The sequence below is a fragment of the Callospermophilus lateralis genome, chromosome 19, assembly GCF_048772815.1.
Source record: "Callospermophilus lateralis isolate mCalLat2 chromosome 19, mCalLat2.hap1, whole genome shotgun sequence".
NCBI classification, from domain to species: domain Eukaryota; kingdom Metazoa; phylum Chordata; class Mammalia; order Rodentia; family Sciuridae; genus Callospermophilus; species Callospermophilus lateralis.
In genome coordinates, this window is record NC_135323.1 from 14678720 (window position 1) to 14697102 (window position 18383).

Sequence of the window (18383 nt, forward strand, 5' to 3'; positions counted from 1 at the left end):
TAAGTCTCAGTGCTGGGACTTTAAACTGTGAAAGAGGATCTCTATGCTAGAGTCAATAAAGAGGGCAAAGTATAATTCAGGAGCTGCCGGCAGCCACGGTATCACTACAGGGGAGAACACCCATGATAAAAAAAAAACAGAATGGAGAGATGCAGAGAATAAGACTGGTTCCTGATCACACTTGCAGCCTGTGTAGACACCACCATAGCTGGAACCAGTTACCTGTTTACTTCTTAATTACGAGAGCCAATAAATTCTATCCCACTCATTCATTCCACTTAAACTGAGTTGAGCTCTCTACTATCTGTGACCAAAGGGTCCTGACCTATAATAGAAACTCTATTTTTCTTTAAATTTTAAAACAGGCACAAAAGTTGCATGGAATAGGATTCCATTTATAAGAAATTTCCATAAGAGACAAATCCATAAGAGGTAGAAAGTAAATTTGTGGTTTTTAGGGGCTAGGAAAATGTTTAGTAACACTAATGAACACCAGGATTCTTTTGGGGTGATGAAAACATTCTGAAATTAGATAGTGGGGATGGTTGCACAACCCTGTGAATATAACAAAAACAACTAAATGGCACACTTTAAAATGGTGAGTTATGTGATGAGTTGTATTTCAACCAAAAAACGGAAAAAAAAATGTCATTACAGTCATTGAAGGCCCCCCAGGGAGTAAATGGAAGCATGAGCCTCCTCATTTCTTCACCATGAGGGATAGAAGTTACTGAAGCAAACAATGCAGAATTGGAAAATGCTTTATTTCAGGGGAATACAAAGTTAGTGAAATACAAGGGAGGGGGAATGTTATGATAATCTGGAATAACAGAAGGAATGGTTACCAGTGTTGCTTTCCAACTACAAACATGAATGGGGACCTTAGTATTTAAGATAAAACATGATAAGCAAAGCTGTGAGTCACTGGGGAGTGGGCTTCCCTCGTTTGATCTAGAAATTATGAAACAATCGGGGGCAGCAACCCTGGAGTTGTAACATCCATCTCAACACAAAATCCTTTGTTTCATTTGCCAGATGTCCAGGAATCATACACTAGTTTGGCTGCAACCATGTCTTCTATTGCCATTCCTGGAATGAACAGAAATTTGGGTCATTTTTTGTCAGAACAACACCCAAAATGACCCAGGCCCTGTAACTGGCAGTTTTCTGATAATATTGTGCATGCTGCTAATGCCCATCAGGATAATAGGGACTGCTATCCGGAGGTGAGTTCAGGCTTGGATATTTCTGCAAAGGTTAGGTCAAGGCATGGACTATGATGTTAAGCAATAAATGCCCAAATGTGTGTCCATCAAGGCCTAGTTCAGGGGTCAGCATACTTTTAGTAGAGTCAGATGGTAAATATATTCAGCTTTGTGGGCCACATGGTCTCTGTGACAAGTACTCAACTCTGACTCTGACAGTAGAAAAGCAGCTGTCGATGATAGGTCAGTCCATGGGCCTGCCTGTGTTCCGATAAAACTTTATGGAAACTCAAATTTGAAATTCTGTCATTTTCATGTGTCATGAAATATTATCTTTCTGGTTTTTCTTCTCCTAATCATTTGAAAATGGGAAACAATTTCTTTGTTTTTACAAAAAAAAAAAAAAAGTTTCTGTCTCCTGGGCCATACAGAAACACGTGGTTAGCCAAGTTTGGCCCCATGGTCTGCAGTTGGTGACCTCTGGTCTGATTCAACCCTGCATCCTTTGTATCTCCCCTTTGTCTGGTTTAGCTTGAGCATCCCTAATCTGAAAATCTGAAACCCCCAAATGCTCTGAAATCTGAAACTTTTTGAAGATTAATTCTGAAGCATTACAGATTTCAGATTTTCAGATCAGGGATGCTCAAACAGAGCAGCCTGTTAAAATATTCTAAAATTGAAAACACCTCTGGTCCCAAGCATTTTGGATAAGGGACACTGGATCTGTAATTCTGAATATATACCTTAAACTTTGCATCCAGCACAGATACATAAAGGTGTTCAGATGAAAAGATGTGCCAGTAAACCAATCCCCAAAAGGGAGAAAACAGAATACTGCTCAAAAGGGGAATGCAGGTTTCTGCTGCATTTGGCCTCCTTAAGGAGGCTGACGTCCTCTGGTCTGCTGTGAAGCCTGAAACTTTCAGACACAACAGGATCAGTGGGATGTCTCTGAATCAAATCCTGCATAAAGCTTATACTGCCTTTTTGCCTGTCTTCAAGTACCTGAGAGATTTTTAAAATGTTTAATAACTGGCAAGGCATGGCTACTAAACCATACCATGGCTTCTGGGTGGTCAGAGCCCTCCTAATGCTCTGCCAAGCATTGAGCTTGTTATGAAGCATGGAAGTCCTAAGAGAAGGGCAGAGGGCACTCCTGAGGTGCTCAAGGTAGCAACTATATACCAACAAGTTTGGGATTATTTCAGTATTGTAGGCCTATCAATTGAATATGTTCTGCTCCCATGCACTTCTATTCTCTTAAATCTGGTAGAGTGGAAGAGGTGAGCCCAGGGGCCCAGAGGGGAGCCACTGGGAGCCCAGTCTTGTTGGGTTTCTACCGGTACCAGCGCAGGTAGTTTATAGCTCCCATGAACCACATTGTTTGAGAAGCAAGGAGGAGGGTAGGGAAGGAGGGAACAAAGAGGTATCAGGCTGAGCTTCCTATCTGAATCTCTTTTAGGCTTTCCCCCTTGTTCTCCCTGCCCCTACCTCTGAAAGCTATCTCCTGAATTCATTTAGATCTAAGTCTGAATGATAGCACCAATCGGTTTCCAAGTACCTCTCACTTAATCCTCATAACAACTCAGAGTAACAGGTGCTGAAGAATGCGTGGCTCAGAGATGTCAGGACGAGGACACACACCCAGTACATGGCAGAGAAGGGACTCCGACCCAGGACTTCCCGACATGTCTTAGTGCAGTGAACTTCCCAGAGTTCACTGCACTAAGACATGTCAATAATTGACTGGCGTGGTGGACTCAACAGCGATCCAGCCCCAGGGCCTGTTGACTCATTTCTCTTTGCCCCACTTGGGGAGCCTGCCTGTGCTCTGGCTGGATTTGTGCCCAGGGAGCAATGGATCTTACCCAAAGACTTGAACACCGTGGTCTTCTCACAGTGGGCGGGCTTCATGCCCTTCACTACTTCCCCCAGCTCAGCGAAGATCTCAGCCTGAGAAACAAACACACACCGACTAAGGGAAGGAGCCAGAGTCTGCTCGGGGTTGGCTTCAAGGGCTGAACTTGATAAAAGACCATGTGGAAACTGGATGCTGTCCCCTGAAATCCTTTCTGATGCCATGAACACAGACAGCTGAGTTTGCATGGAGCGGGGTGGCCTGCCAGGTCCCCGTCTCAGTGAGGAAATAGATGTGTCTTGATCTGAACAGTCCAGGCCAGACAACAGCTGTGCAGGCGGGACAGGAGGCTCACCCCTGACAACAGGACATCCCCTGACTCCTTCAGGGCGGCCTCCTGGGAATCCACGTACAGCACGGCCTGCTGCATGAGTTCATCGTCCAGCTCACGCCAGAAGGAAGGCTGGCTCCTTCCTGGCATTTTGGCTGCCCCCTTCTTGCTTCTATGCCCTGATTACAAGGGAAAAAGGCAGCCAAAAGGGGGTCAATCACAGTCCTATTGTCCTGGCCACACGGGGAAGCTTTCCAGGCTGCAATGGGCTCCCATCTCCTAATCCTACTTCCTTATAAGAAGGTCCAATGGAAAAACCCCTCGAACTTCTCTCTCGGCACAGAGGGCATGAAAACACATGCCATCACCGTAATGGCCATATTTTTCTGGAATTGGATTAAAAAGGGTTATATGATGTTTAAGAGCTTCTTCCCCATCAGGAAGTGAGTGGACCAAGGTCTGGAAGAGGATAAACTTAAGATAAACCTAAGGGGAATTTAGTGAAACCCTGGGATCCAGTCCAGGCCAGACAACAGCTGTGCAGGCGGGACAGGAGGCTCACCCCTGACAACAGGACATCCCCTGACTCCTTCAGGGCGGCCTCCTGGGAATCCACGTACAGCACCGCCTGCTGCATGAGTTCATCGTCCAGCTCACGCCAGTCAGGTCTGCTGGCTCCGATGGCTACGAGACAGCAAGACAAAACCTCAGCCCAGAAGAATCCCAAGGGATACTCGTCAGGACAAGACATGCGAGAGAGCTGAACAAAGGTCATGTGGGAATATTCAGACTTGGAAAACCACCTCATTCCCTAGGCCAAGCAGCACCTCCCCCAATTGGTAAGACCAAATATTATTAAAAATAATTCCTACCATTTTTTCCCTTTCTGTTTTATATTTTATATTCTGATTTTGAGGCTACTTAGCATTCGTTTATTGGGTACTTACCGTGGGGTGTCTTACATACACTATTTATGGTCTTTACAAGTACACTTCGATGTCTGATTTCCATTTAACAGACACACAAATTGAGGCTTTGAAGGGTGGACTCTTAAGGTTCCATCTCATCCTGAATCCAGGTTTGAGAGTGCCTCTTACCAGAAGTGATGGTATCTTAATGAAAACCTTGAAACAGAGCTTATTCACACCCACACTCCTTATCTTCTGCTGTTTAGTTTCTAATCATTACCACTCCTCATTCCTAAACACTTTTCTTTGAACTCATGAGAAAATAGCACAATGTCAAGGTCACAGAGAAGCCCTAATAGAAGGAAGGCTGGCTCCTTCCTGGCCTTGAGCATTCACATCCTCCACCGAGCCCAGGACTAGAACAATGAATCCAATACATCGTGCCTCCTGCTGCCTCTTGCTACTGGGACACAAGATAATGCAGAGCCTGCAACCAAATGCCTGTAGAGCCAGGCAGGTAATGGAAAGGAGCAGAGTTGATAGAGGCACCAGATTGGAAATGGTGAAGGCCACGAAACACAGAAGAGAGCCAGCCTTCTCAAGGGGATGGTCATTGTTCACTTCCAGCTAACTACTGCCATGTGTGAATACTTGTCACTGTTACCAGATATCCCCATTTTTTTTTTTTAAGAGACGGGAAATCTATTTGCAAGTGTTATTTCTTGATTTCTCTAAGGTCCAAACAAAACAGGCTGGCTGGATCCAGCTCAGGGCAGTTAGTCTTTGAAAACTGCTGTGAAGTCTTTTCCAAGTAGAAGGCAGCCTTTAAGTGTTTTCTTGCACTGCCATCCAGTTTTCTCAACTGTTCTCTTCCTCCTGTTTGCCCTCACTCTAATTTTCAAAGGGAGTAGCAGCGTAAAACTGTCCATCTTGAAGGTCATTGGTGCGGGGAGTTCTATAGAACAACAGCACTAGCTATTGAAGCTCGTAAATAAATCATAAGCTGGTGGGGAAAAAAGCCTCCAGTTTCTCAGGGCATCCCTCATTCTGCAGTGTTCCCCTCAGTTCTCTGCTGCCCGTGAGCTCTCAAAGGGTTGTTTGAGGTTACTTAGGCAGATGGAGATGGGCCAGGCAGCAGAGGAGAGGCCCAACTCAGAAAAACGGAGGACTAGAAAGACTCGAGAGTCAGAAGACTGGCTGGTGGGCTGGGGGACAGGGGGATGTAAGTGTGGGGGAGGTTGGAATCAGACCTCCTCTCAGCTGAGCTGTAAACCAGTTAAAGTCTGTTGGTGTTTCCCTGTTGTCTGTAGGGACGAGCTTTTTTTAAGTGCACTTGATGCCTCTGTGAACACAGACAGTAATTTTGTCCTCAAGCAAGGGAACTAGAAGAGATATCTTGACTCAAGATCAAGTCAGCCCTTCCTGGAGGGAGTTTTGAAGTCTGAGAAGGATCCAACACAAGGAGTTCTCTGCTATTGACTGAGGATGAGGAAAGGGGAAGGTCCCTAGGAATTGAGGCCCTCTGTTCTACAACACAATGGACTAAATACTGTCACAACGATGTGGCCTGGAAGAAAACCCTGAACAACTTGATGAGATTACAGCCTAGAAAATTTCGTCCTGTGAGACTTCTGAGCAGAAGACCTAGCTAACTCATGGCCAGACTCCTGAACCACGGAAACTTTGAGAGGATAGTTTTAGGTTGAAAAACAAAAAATCAGATCAGTCTTGGTGGAGATTCAGCTCTGGCCCTGGGAACCCACTTCACCAAGAACTGATTCCTTTTGATTCCCCCAAGTCCTTCCAGAAAAAGTTTTAATTTCCAAAAAGTACCTCATACCTACTCTCTGGACCTACCTTATAACAACAGTCCAACGCAAACTGGGACCTTGATTTTACTTTGGCGCGTTCCTCAAACATGCCATGATCACTGTCACCCCTGAGGTCTTTGCATTCACCGTCATCTGCCTGCAGTGCCTTTCCTTCAGCTCCTGGCATGGCTGGCTCTTCCTCATCATTTAGGTTACAACTAAAAAACTGCCTCCTCAGAGAGCTGTTCAGATAACCCTATGGATAGGACCTACCTCCACATCCGCCCTCTGCTTCACTATCAAGCTCTGTCATGATCCTGTTTCCTTCAGAAAGGCTCATCTCTAGCAGAAGCTCTCTATGTATTTGTAGTCCAGCTCCCCTTATTAGAATGTAGCCACCAGGAGAGTAGTGTCCTCAAGTGCCTAATTAATTGTGGCATCCCCAGCATGGAGATCAATGCCTGGTGCATGGTAGAGATTTAATAAATGCTTATAAATGAACATATATCACCTGACTTGGCTCCTGCCTGCTCATCTGCCCAAGTGTACACAACTCCTAGCTTCCGAGTCTACATCACTGTGGTTGTCACTGAAACATGGGGCACTGATGGCTCTGCTCATCAGAAGCCTGTCTTTTTTTTGGAGGGAGTGGGTGGATACCAGGGATTGAACCTAGGGGTGCTTAACACTGAGCCAACCCTTTTTATTTGTTGAGACAGGGTCTTGCTAAGTTGCTTAGGTCCTCACTAAGTTGCTGAGGCTGGCTTTGAACCCACAAACCTCCAGCCTCAGCCTCCTGAGCTGCTGGGATTACAGGCATGTGCCAGGGCACCTGGCTCAATCTTATCAGAAGATAATATGGAGCTTTGTTTAAGAGCCTGGGCTCTAAGGATAGACTTGCCTCTGTTCAAATCCCAATCCTGCCACCAAGCAACACTGGCTTTGGGCAAATTACTTAATCTCTCTATGCCTTGGTTTATCCTACCTGTAAAAAAGGAGCCCTGATAATTATGGTTACTACCTCATGAGGTTGTTGTAAAGATTATAACATAATAAAAACTTTAGAACAGCACCTGGTGTTATGTATTTGATATAGACCAGCTCTTGCTGTAAACTCAAAGGCGAGTTAAAGATCTTCAGAGGCCTCAGATATTCTCAGGCTGAAAATCCTCTTCTCTACTCCTCCCACCACACAAATTAAAAGCATTCACATGTCTTTTGTACTATAATTTCTTTGAAAAGTTTTATAGTTTTGTGTTTGAAAAACAAATAATTTCCTTTTGGCCTTTGAGATTTAAACTTCAGCACATTTAAGAATTAAGCTGTGCTTTAACATTCACTGCAGTATTACATTTTATAGAACAGTATTAGTGAAATATTTATCAGTTTCATAGTTGCAATTTCCTTTTTTCATACACACACACACACACATATATTTTCCCCCCCTTTCAGTACTGGGGATTGAACCCAGGGTGCTCTACCACTGAGCTACACACCCAGCCCTTTGAAACTTTATTTATTTATTTTTAAATTTCAGACAGAATTTTACTAAATTGACCAGATTGGCCTCAAACTATGTGGTCCCTTTGCCCCAGACTCCTGAGTTTCTGGGATTACAGATATGCACCACCACGTCTAGGTTCCTTTTCATACTTTGAGATATAAGATCTCCAAAGGCTCACATGTTTCTGAGGCCCTCATAAAGCTTGGGCATTCTGCACGATGAGGAAACCAGCCCTGCCTATGTGGCCCTGGGGTCCAGTCTAAGGAGGAGTCTTGGCCAAACCCTACCCACGGCTCGTGGAGCCCCTCTGCTTACCATTGATATGAGCCCCAGTCTTCACCCATTCACCAAACAGAATGGGTTCTGTTGCCATGGTGACTGTGATGATCACATCAGCACCTGTCACAGCCTCTTGCACCGATGAACAGACCCGGACCTCTCCTTGCACTGTGTTTGCAAACTTCTCTGCATTTTCTTTGGTGCGGTTCCATATCCTTACCTTCATTTGGGGTAACAAGAGGGACACTGGTGTCATTTTTTGTCTACTTATGTTACACCGGGTCCAGAGATGCCAAAGGGAAATTGAACCTCTCTAGTTTAGGACTGTGATAGATTCCACAGGGAATCTAAATCATTCCCTACGGAGAATGGACATTTGATCAAGGACATGTTTTATTTACAAATTTCCTCTATAAAAAGGATGGAAGTTCTCTAGTTGTAGGCAAGGACACACAGCCTCAGTAGCTTAATAGCTACCATACCATTTACCGATTAGCAGAGCGAGTTCTGGAGCCAGGCAGAATTGGAATCAATCCTTGGTTTGTCCCTTACTGCTCCTGAAATGTCTCTACCTCATTCAGCCTTAGTTTTCATGTCTATAAAATGGAGATGATAACTGGGCAAAGTCAGTGTAGAACTCACACTTTATGTCCGAGACCTGTAAAGGAGTCATAATGAGTGTGATATTCATAAAAGGTATCTGGCAGTGCTTTGCATGGAATAACTTGATCTCTACAAGGTATGCGGTGATCAAAGACCCAAAGGGTTTGAAGGTGAATGGAGAAGCTGACGAAAAGTCCAAGAGTGTGAGCTGGAATCAGGATCCTGGGAGGTGCTGAGGTGGTGTTAAGGGATATCACTGACATAACTAGGGACTTGCTGGCTTGTTAACAGGTTTCAACATTTGGGTCGGGGGTTGTGAATCTTCAACTGAAAATAAGGCCTAAAGAATGTCTCACAAGGAAATATAGTAAATACAGACATAAACTTAAAGAAAGTTCATCAGCCAAGGCGAAAAACAATGCATTATGCAGAGTCAAAAGCGAACAGCTAGCCATGTTACCCCTCTTGACCAGGGAACATCACAAACATCAGGGGAAAATTACATAATTTGGAAAAGTGATATTAGAGCATTCAACAAAAAGGATAAACTGAATGCCTGACATGATCAAAATTATAAAAAGCTAATGAAAGAATTTTAAAAAACATTAATTGCTTGTCTTTGAAAACAGATGAAAGGACAGTTTCCTTCCTTAAATAATATCTCTTCTTTGGGAAGAAAATTCATTAAAAATTTTAAACATTCATACTTTAAATCTGTTCCACCTCTCTCAAACACACACATAAAATAAAACAAAAATAGCATCATGTTATATGTACCTATAAAGATACCAAAGGGAATTTCACATATATATATATATATATATATATATATATATATATATATATATGTAAAAGAAAGGAAGTTTAGTAGAGTAGATGAGGGAGAACAGGGGAAAGGAGGATGGGAAGGGAAGTGGGGGTAGGGATTGACATCAAATTCCTTACATGCATGATTTTGTCAAAATGAATCCAAATACTATGTATAATTATAGTTCTATAATAAAAATGTAAAAAAAAAAGCATCAAACATTCTCAGTAGGAAGCATGAGTCATCACAGGGGAAAAATGGGCAATATACAGACTGCAGGAGGGGGATGCTGTGGCCTCCTGCTTACTAAGCCTCATCCCTGGTTCCTGATCCATAGCCCTGGATATTTGTAAACTCCTAGATTTTTAGGAGTAAAAAACAGCACAGAGAAGGGCTGAAAGGACCATCTATATGTAAGAGTTATAGTTCTTTAACTGACCAGGCGTGCTGCATCCCTGTGAACTGAGAAACTGACAAGAGGTTGTTATCAGGGGCTGGGGTTGTGGCTCAGTGGTAAAGCGCTCATCTAGCATGCTTGAGGCACTGAGTTTGATCCTCAGCACCACATAAATACATACAAATAAGACCAGCTTTTGTTTTATTTTTATGTTGTCTGCTTAAAATTAAAAAATAAATATATATATATATATATTTTTTTTTTTAAAAAAGAGGTTGTTATCAGACCTTCCTCTGATACTTACCTCCATCAAGACTTCTGGTAAAGAATTTTCTAGATTGGACTGTTAACCTAATTATTTCATAGAAACTCATGCTGCAGTGAAGGAATACAGACAGAGGTCACTGGCCACTCCCTCCCCACCTCTCACCCTGAACTTACCTCCTTAAAGGAGAATTGCTCTGTGAAGATCTCATAATGGCTATAGGCCTGGACGCCAGCCCCAAGGATGCACAGCACATTGCTGTTGGGTGGTTTCAGAAACTAGGGGAGAAATGGGGTGGGAAAGGTCAAGGAAGAAATTGGCAGCCAGGTGAAAACAAATAAAGTTTGAAAATCAGGCGACTTCTGCTCTATCTTCAAGAGCTTGCAGGCAATCCCAGAGACGTCATTTTGTGTTTCAGTTTACTTTCTGTTCACTGAGGAGGAAAGACAGAATTTTCAGCGAGCACCTAACCTATGCCAATATTTTACCCTCATGATCTCATTTAGTCTGGAGAAGGACCCTATGATCTGGAAACTCCAATTATTGTGCTCGTTTTATAGATAAGGAGATTGAGGTCCAGAGAGGTTAGTCTAAAACTACTAAATACCCCAGTGGAGCTCCAAATTCACATCTTCATGCTTCTAAAAAACATTCATAGTGAACTGCCGAGAAGGAGAAAAATTCAATTTGGTATTGTGAAATAAACCATAAATTTTTCTTTAAACTGTTCAGGATCTGATTAAGAAAATCTGATTAATTCTTTATTTTTTTATTTGTAGGATTTTGTGATCGACTTCTCTCCAATGAAGTCTTTCTGACCGCCCTGATAGAATCCACCACTTCAAAATATGTGTTTGGAAATTCACTTTCAAAATTCATTTTCTTGAACTGGTCTTTAAGTCCCATGAGGACACAGTTAGTTTTATTTGTATAGAAATGGTACATGCAGTATGTGGTGGCACATGCCTATTATCCCAGCAACTCTGGAGGCTGAGGCAGGAGGAGATCAGCTTCAGAATTTTAGCAAACCCTGTCTCAAAATAAGAAAAAATAAAAAATAGAAAGGGTTAGGGGTGTAACTCAGTGGTAAAGTGTTCCTGGTTCAATTTCCAGCACTGTCCCTGCCCCATAAGGGTAGATGCTGTTATGACCTATAAGAAATAGAATGGGGTTTCTCCATCTTGGCACTACAGAAATCTGGGCTGTCATTCTTCAGTGGGAAGAGGGCTGTCCTGTGCAGTATATGATGCTACATAGCATATCTGATTTCTATCCATTAGATACCAGTAGCACCTCCCATCTCTTTCCCCTTCAGTTGTGACAACCCAAAGTGTCTCCAAATATTGCTAATGTTTTTGGGGCAAATGGTGAAGTCCTCCTCCATTGTGAACTATGGGTGTAGAGAAAGACATCCCTCACTTTTCAGACCATATTTATTAAGATAGTCCCTCATCTGCCTTTTTTCTATTTAGTAAAAATGGAGTTTTTTTTGTGTCTGCTGTTTATTATACTGCTACTTGCTAAAATTCTGGAGTATAACCTTAAAAGTGAAAAGTCTTTAGTGAAAAATCTTAACTCTGAATTCCCCATAAAACTCTTTTAAAAAGTCTCAGGACATTAGGATTTTATCTCTTAAAGCTGCAAGAGGGATACTTTTCTGTGTTCAAAGAATCTGAGTTGAAATGTTTCAAAGAGATAAGATCCACAAGACTAATAATCCTATGCTCTTATCCAATAAATAGAATTAGGTAATATTACCATGTTTTTCTGTTCATAGGTAATATAAATCTAATTTTGGAAGTGCACTTGAGTTTCAGACATTGTCAATGTCTGAGAATAAGGCTATGAGTTTCAGCCTATTGTGTGTGTGTGTGTGTGTGTGTGGTGCTGGGGATTGAACCAAGGGCCTGTGTATGCGAGGCAAGCACTCTACCAACTGAGCTATATCCCCAGCCCACAGATTTTTATTAATGCAAACAAGCACAGTGTTCTGTGTAAAATGAGATCAATAATACTTGCTCTGTCTTCCTCAAAATCCAGATGATGGGTTGGAAACTATTTTGAAAAAGACTGAAGTCCTTCACAAATGTAAGGCAGTAAGATTCCTTCTGTTTCTAAATCACCAGCAAATGTTATCTCAAGGAGTCTCTTGATTATTTGGATCTGATGTAATTAAAAACCATATCTGAAAGTCTCTTGATTATTTGGCTGTGGATGTAATTAAAAACCAGTTTGTTGAGGTATGTTCTGTGATCTACTCTCTTCACATACAATTATCAGATTAATCCTTGTTTCCTTCCCTCCCTGTAATATGTTCAGAAAACCTTAACCTGCCAGCTGAACACCTGGCCTTGGCTGCTCCAATCCCCCTAGGCTCATGTTTCCATTAGTTTCCCATCATCCTTCTCCATTGAACATAAAAGCTTCCAGACCGCAACTGTTCCCACAGACACCTCATTTTCTAAGCCTCTTCTTCTTAACTCTAACCTCTAAAAAGACATTGTTGTTATTATTATTGGGGGGATACCTTGATGCTGTTTAAAAATCTTGTCAACCCATCACTTGTGGTTCCTTCTGCCTAGAGGACTCCTCCACACTTTTGCCTGGGTCACTCACTCACCACTTAATTCAAATGTCATTCCTTCAGTGGGGTCTCTCCTGAATAATTTAAAATGTCACCTCTTCCCTAATCCTCCTGATTTCTGCTTTATTTTCATCTTTCTAACATACTAAGTGGATTTCTGGGGGGTTGTTGTTTGTTTTTCAGGGCTCTGAACACAGTAATAGTTACTTATTGATCAATAAATATTAATTACACAATAATATTTGTATTTATTAAGGATTATTGATGCAATTTATTATTAGACTCAAAAGGCTTTTTTCTGTTGTTTATTTTTTAAGCATATCATACTCTGTGTTTTACTTTTCACTTTTATTTTATTTTTTTATCTTTTCTGTGTGTATTTCTCTGTTTTGATCATTCCTGGATCCTCAGCAGTTAGTCTGGCAGCCAGGCACAGTGGCATACATCTGGAATGGAGGCTGAGACTGAGTCTGGAGGCTGAGGCAGGAGGCTAAGGCAGAGGATCATGGTTTCAAATGTCAGCCTCAGCGACTTAGCAAGGCCTTAAACAACTCGCAAGATCCTGTCTCAAAATAACCCGTAAAAGGGTTAGGAATGTGGCTCGGTGGGTTCAATCCCTGGTGCTGGAAGAAAAAAAAAAGTGCCTGGCATGTGGTAGCAGCTCAGTCAACACTAGTTGAATGAATAAAAGAGTGTGGCTTAGATTTGGTCTGCTCATCCTCTGCCTCTTGTGCACTGCTGGCTCTGTCCTGTGGGGCAACCATACTGTCTTACCAGGTCTAATGTGGTACAGGGTTAAGAATGTAGTCCTAGGAGTTAGGTCAAGATTTACTACTTATTAGCTGTATGATCCTGGGCAACTCACAAAGCCTCTCTGAGCACCTCTTCCTGGAAAATGGAGGCAACACAATCTACTCTGCAAAGTGGATGGGAATTATACATGTGAGGTATTTGACATCTGGTCATGCATGCTAAGTGGCAGCTGATAATTTGGTGAATCATTGTGCCAATATCTTGTATTTGGCATATGAAGTTCCAGCTATGTCCAAAGGAAGATCAGAAAACATTCCTTATTCTCTGTTACTCTCAAGATTGAGGCACCCAACCCCACCCACCAGTTCACCTTGATGGCACAGCCAGCCACTCATCTTACCTTGGTGGCGATGGCAGATACTGCAGCTGTTCTCTTTGCGGTAATGACATTTCCATCCATGACCTTGGAGGAAGTGGAGACAGTGAACAAGGGGTTCCCCTCTCTAGTACTCAAACTGAGAGAAGCAGCTTTGAAAGAGAAGCCCTGAGAAGTATGAAAGTATCCTATAGAGAGCGGGGGCTTATGTCAGAGTTGGATAGAATCCTTCCACTTATGAGACATGTAACTGAACATTTTAATCCCTAAGCATTGGTTTCATCACCTGTAAAAACAAAGATAATATAAACCTTTCAGAGTGGTACTGAGAGGATTAAAGGCATTAGTGTATAGGAAAACTTCTAGCACATGGTGAGTTCTTAACAACTAACCATCTTGTTTCCTTGCTCTGGGATTTTTAAAACACCAAACTGAGGAGGAACTTGTGGGATAAGATTGTCATTTCAGGGCTGGGGCTATAGCTCAGTGGCAGAACGCTTGCCTAGCACGTGTGAGGCACTGAGTTCAATTCATAGCACCACATTAAAAAATAAATAAAAATAAAGGCATGATGTGAATCTACAACTACAAAAAACATTACAAAAAAAAAAGATGGTCATTTCACATCTGTCAGGGGCCAAGAATTCCACATCAGTGGTGCTCACTCCAGCTGTTTATGTGGGGAGCTTTGTAAAGATACTATTCCCAGTTACTATCTTTAGATTAATTGAATCTGAATCAGAGGTAGAGCATTTAGGCCCTATGTTCACTTCCTGACACAGCAAAAAAAAAAAAGAACAAAACAAAAAATACTCCCGACCCTAAACTGTAAATCTCTAGGTGTAGGACCCAGACATCCTCATTTTCAAAAGCTCCCCCAGTGCTTCTCATGCACAGTGAGGACTTCTGTTATGCCTGCTCAATAACTGTCTTTTGCACTGACCTCCATTTATAAGTTATTCATCTTAGCTGACCTTCAAAAGGTAGGCATCATTATTCTCATTTTACAGATGAGGACAGAATCACATAGTACTGAGCAGAAGCAGCAAGGATCTAAGGTTCTGTCAAAGGCCCAGGAATCAGGTTCCAGGGGAACCACTGTTGTAGGTAGACAGTATGGATGTTATCAGCACTGGATGAATTTAGGCTGGGAAGAGCTAGATACTCCACATAGAGGAGTGATAAACTGTCAAGAGTCCTTGGGGAATCAGAAATTCAGGAAAGAGAGTTTAAGAGCCAGACTGAAGGACACTTAAGAGCATAAGCTCCATAGTCAATCAGATAGGCTTAGGAGTGATTTTGGGGTCTTTCACTAACCAGCTATGTGACACGCAAAGTTGCTCTAGTAACCTGAGCCTCAGGGACATCATCAGAAATTGGGTGGAAGAAGAAGGAGTAAAAACTCCCAAGGAGGAATTGTCAGAATTGAATGTGACTAGAATCTCCTGCCTGGCAGATAAGTGCTCAATTAAGTGGCAGTTAAAAAGGCCGTAGAGCACATCGTGGGCTTAGACTGAAGTCCTGCCATGCCACTTACTAACTACATAGATTGGGGTAAGTTGGTCACAGTTGCTGAATGACTTGATTTTCTCACCAATGAAGTGGGGGTAATATTTCCTGCCTCATAGGTGGTTTTCAATATTAAGAGGGCTAATACATGTGAAGTGTTTAGAACAGGACATGACACATTAAAAACTGCTCAATAAATGTGAGGTACTGCTACTTTTTGATTCTATAGTTACATATTAAAACAGGTCACTGTGTACTCCTCAGAAGAGACTTCCACGGATTGGAGAACACCCTCCCCCACGTTGATAGGGATTCAGTAAATACATATTCTCTCAGCTCAAGCTGTATGTGAGGTATCTGAGCAGATAAGACCGTGCAGAAGAATGAGGACATTATTATTTCCATACTGTCACACACTGGAAGCAGCAGTGGGCTGGGTTACACACCCTCAGACAGTCATACAAACAGACACACAGTTACAGATAACCCTCTCTGTGAGTATCCATTCATTGGTAGAGGGGACTTGGGGTCACAACCAGAATGCCTCCCACTCATGCAGAACTAACTTTTGAGTCTAGCTCTGGACTCGGGAGCCCCAGCTCCACCCCAGGATAAAGAGTTACTCACCGCCAGCAGGGTGCCATTGCTAGGCTCCAAGAGTAGCACAATAGCCTGGTGCGAGGGAACGGTGGAGGTGGTGTTGTGTCCCTCATAGAAGGTGACCAACTTGGTGGTCAGGGCATCTTCTGCTGCACTGTAGACGGGCATGACCCCCAGGAAGCTACACGGAGAGAGGGAGCAGCTTCAAACCCTTCCCATCAACACTGGAGTCTCCTATAAAGTCCCGATTTGCCTTCTTTTCTGTTTCCTCCCCCACAACTCCACTCCCGACCCTCATTACCTCTGCCCTTCCCTGCTTCCCTCCGCCCTTCCCTTATGCACTAAGCCGCAAAGCTTAGTGTGTTCAAGAGCCTGACTCTGGATCAGAAAACAACCCCAGGTCCGCCGCTTACTGGCTCTGTGTACGCCTGGGTAAATCATTTAACCTCTCTTGAGTCTCTTTTCCCCATCAATACCTCCCGATGTGGAGTCTGTGTGATTAAACCTGGTAACACCTGTAAGGCGCCCGCTTAACAGAGGTTACCGAGCAAGTGGCAGCTGTCATTAGCAATGATCAAGCAAGTCCTCTTTTCCCTTCTCCCATAGCATCCCTTCCCTGCCTCCTGGTCCTTCTCCTCAGTGTCTCCGGACCTTTACCCCCGTCTTTCTCACTCACCCCCTGTGCTTGGCTACCGGCACCACGGTGCGCACGGGCTGCACGACTCCTCCGTCGGGGCCGCTGGAGAAGTTGGCCAGAGCCGCCTCCAGAGGCGGAATGAGGAGGCTGGAGCTTCGGAGGTGGTCCTGCACCTCCGCGGCGCTCAGGAAGGCGGGCGCCCGGCTCATCTCGCCGCCTGGTTTCTAACCTCAGCCCAGCACTGACTGACACCCAGGTTCCCCCGGCGGCGCGCTATAAGAGCGCGCCCGCTGGGCTGCGGTGCCGCCTACTGGGCAGCGGCCAGTCTCCGGGGGTGGGGCAACATGGCCCCGCCCAATTGTCTCCGCCCCCCCGACTCCAAGAGAGAGTGAGGTGGGTGCTCCCCAGGGTAGGAATCCGCGTCAGGCCAGCAGTTAGAATCCTTGAGTCTACTTTCTCAATTCCTGGGATTAGTTCTAACTACATTCCTGGCAAGACGTGTTAGTGAGGACTTTGGCACTCCATCTCCCTCCTCCCCACCAACTCCGCTATTGGCTACTGTCTTGGCAAAGGAGACAGGGAGATGAGGCACAGGATCCTGTGGCGAGCATCTCTTATGTCTTAAACTATTACCCGCTGCTTGATCTTGGATGAAAGGAGACAGGATTATTAAATCCTTTGCTTTCAATTCTGTCCCCATCTGGAGGCTCCAATCCCAATTTCCCTCCCACCCACACTCCCAGATGCCTGGCTATTGATGGCTTTAAGTGCAAAGCTGTCTCTCAGGCTAACTAATCAAATTAACCTTCACCTTCGAGGAGAGAGTTCCCAAGGCAAGGTGTAATGACCTCAGTCACCCAAAGAGGCAAAATGCAGAGGTTTTTGTTTTGTTTTGTTTTCCCCGAGGAGTTCACATTGCACTTGGGGAAAGAGGACAGAAAGCACCCTGGAGGGAAATCAATCTTGTACAGTAGTAACCCATGGCTACTAAACCAGTAATATGGAAAGTACTTTGTGTAATTCAAAGAAAAGAGATTATTTTGACTTGGAGTGGTTAGATAAGAGTGTCATGAAAAAGCAGGAGAAACCAAGGCTTGGAATGATAATAATGATGACAACACTTATGATCACAATTATTATTGATATTATTGATATGTGCTAGTACAGCACCATGCATTTTACTGCATTATTTCACTTAATTATGCAATAATCTCTGAGATATGTAGGTGGTGTTATGAGCCTTATTCTCCATTTTAGGCTCTGAGAAGGGAAGGGATGTGTTCAAGGTTACATAGCAAGTTAACAGAAGAGTTGGGCTTTGCCTTTGGAATCAGATTCCAGATTGATACTCCTGATCATTAAACTACTTTGGCAGAAAGGGAGGAAGAGGACATTTCAGGCCAGGTGAAGCCCAGGTGTGCAAGGAATGTTGTCCAGTCCATGGGAACAGTGAGTTTGCCAGATGAGTTGGGCTAAAACTAGGGACTAATGTCAGGAGCATCAGGAGTAAAACTGGGATTGCTTCTTGGAGACCATTGGCTAAGAGGGTATGATTCTTTGAAAAGAAATTACATGCTCAGAAAGATTAAGTACTTAGAATGCAAATGTTTAGGATAACACAGATGAGCAAGAGTGGCATCTGGAATAAATACAATTTCTTGGTATTTTGGCTGGGCATTTCTTAGGAAGTGGTCACATCAGTGAATGAGTAAAGGGTGAAAATATGTACCAATGAAGTGAGAAATCATATATACTGCATTTGGCACAGTGTTTGGTACAGAGTAGCTATGTGATAATCAAGTTTTTAAAGTAATATTACCAGGGAAGTGGGGAGGAGAAAGGAACATCCACATGCAGGCACAGAGAATTGGGAAAAGCTGGTTTTTACACAAGGAGGTTGAGCACTGTTGGTTTTACAGAATGTTATAGCCCCTTATGTGTATTGTTATAATTAT

At 43.4% G+C, this 18383-nt stretch overlaps 1 protein-coding gene across 1 annotated transcript; it reads right to left on the bottom strand.

Annotated features, from left to right (window-relative positions):
- Positions 1 to 745: 745 nt before the first annotated feature.
- Crym (crystallin mu) lies at positions 746 to 16706 on the bottom strand. Its single transcript, XM_076840328.2, has 8 exons — positions 16468 to 16706; positions 15819 to 15972; positions 13707 to 13769; positions 10146 to 10247; positions 7933 to 8116; positions 3957 to 4078; positions 3074 to 3158; positions 746 to 1089 (listed from the first exon to the last, which is right to left on the bottom strand). Exons 1-8 carry the CDS (start codon positions 16635 to 16637, stop codon positions 1025 to 1027), a joined length of 945 nt encoding a protein of 314 aa, XP_076696443.2. The 5' UTR covers positions 16638 to 16706; the 3' UTR covers positions 746 to 1024.
- Between the last annotated feature and the right edge of the window lie 1677 nt (positions 16707 to 18383).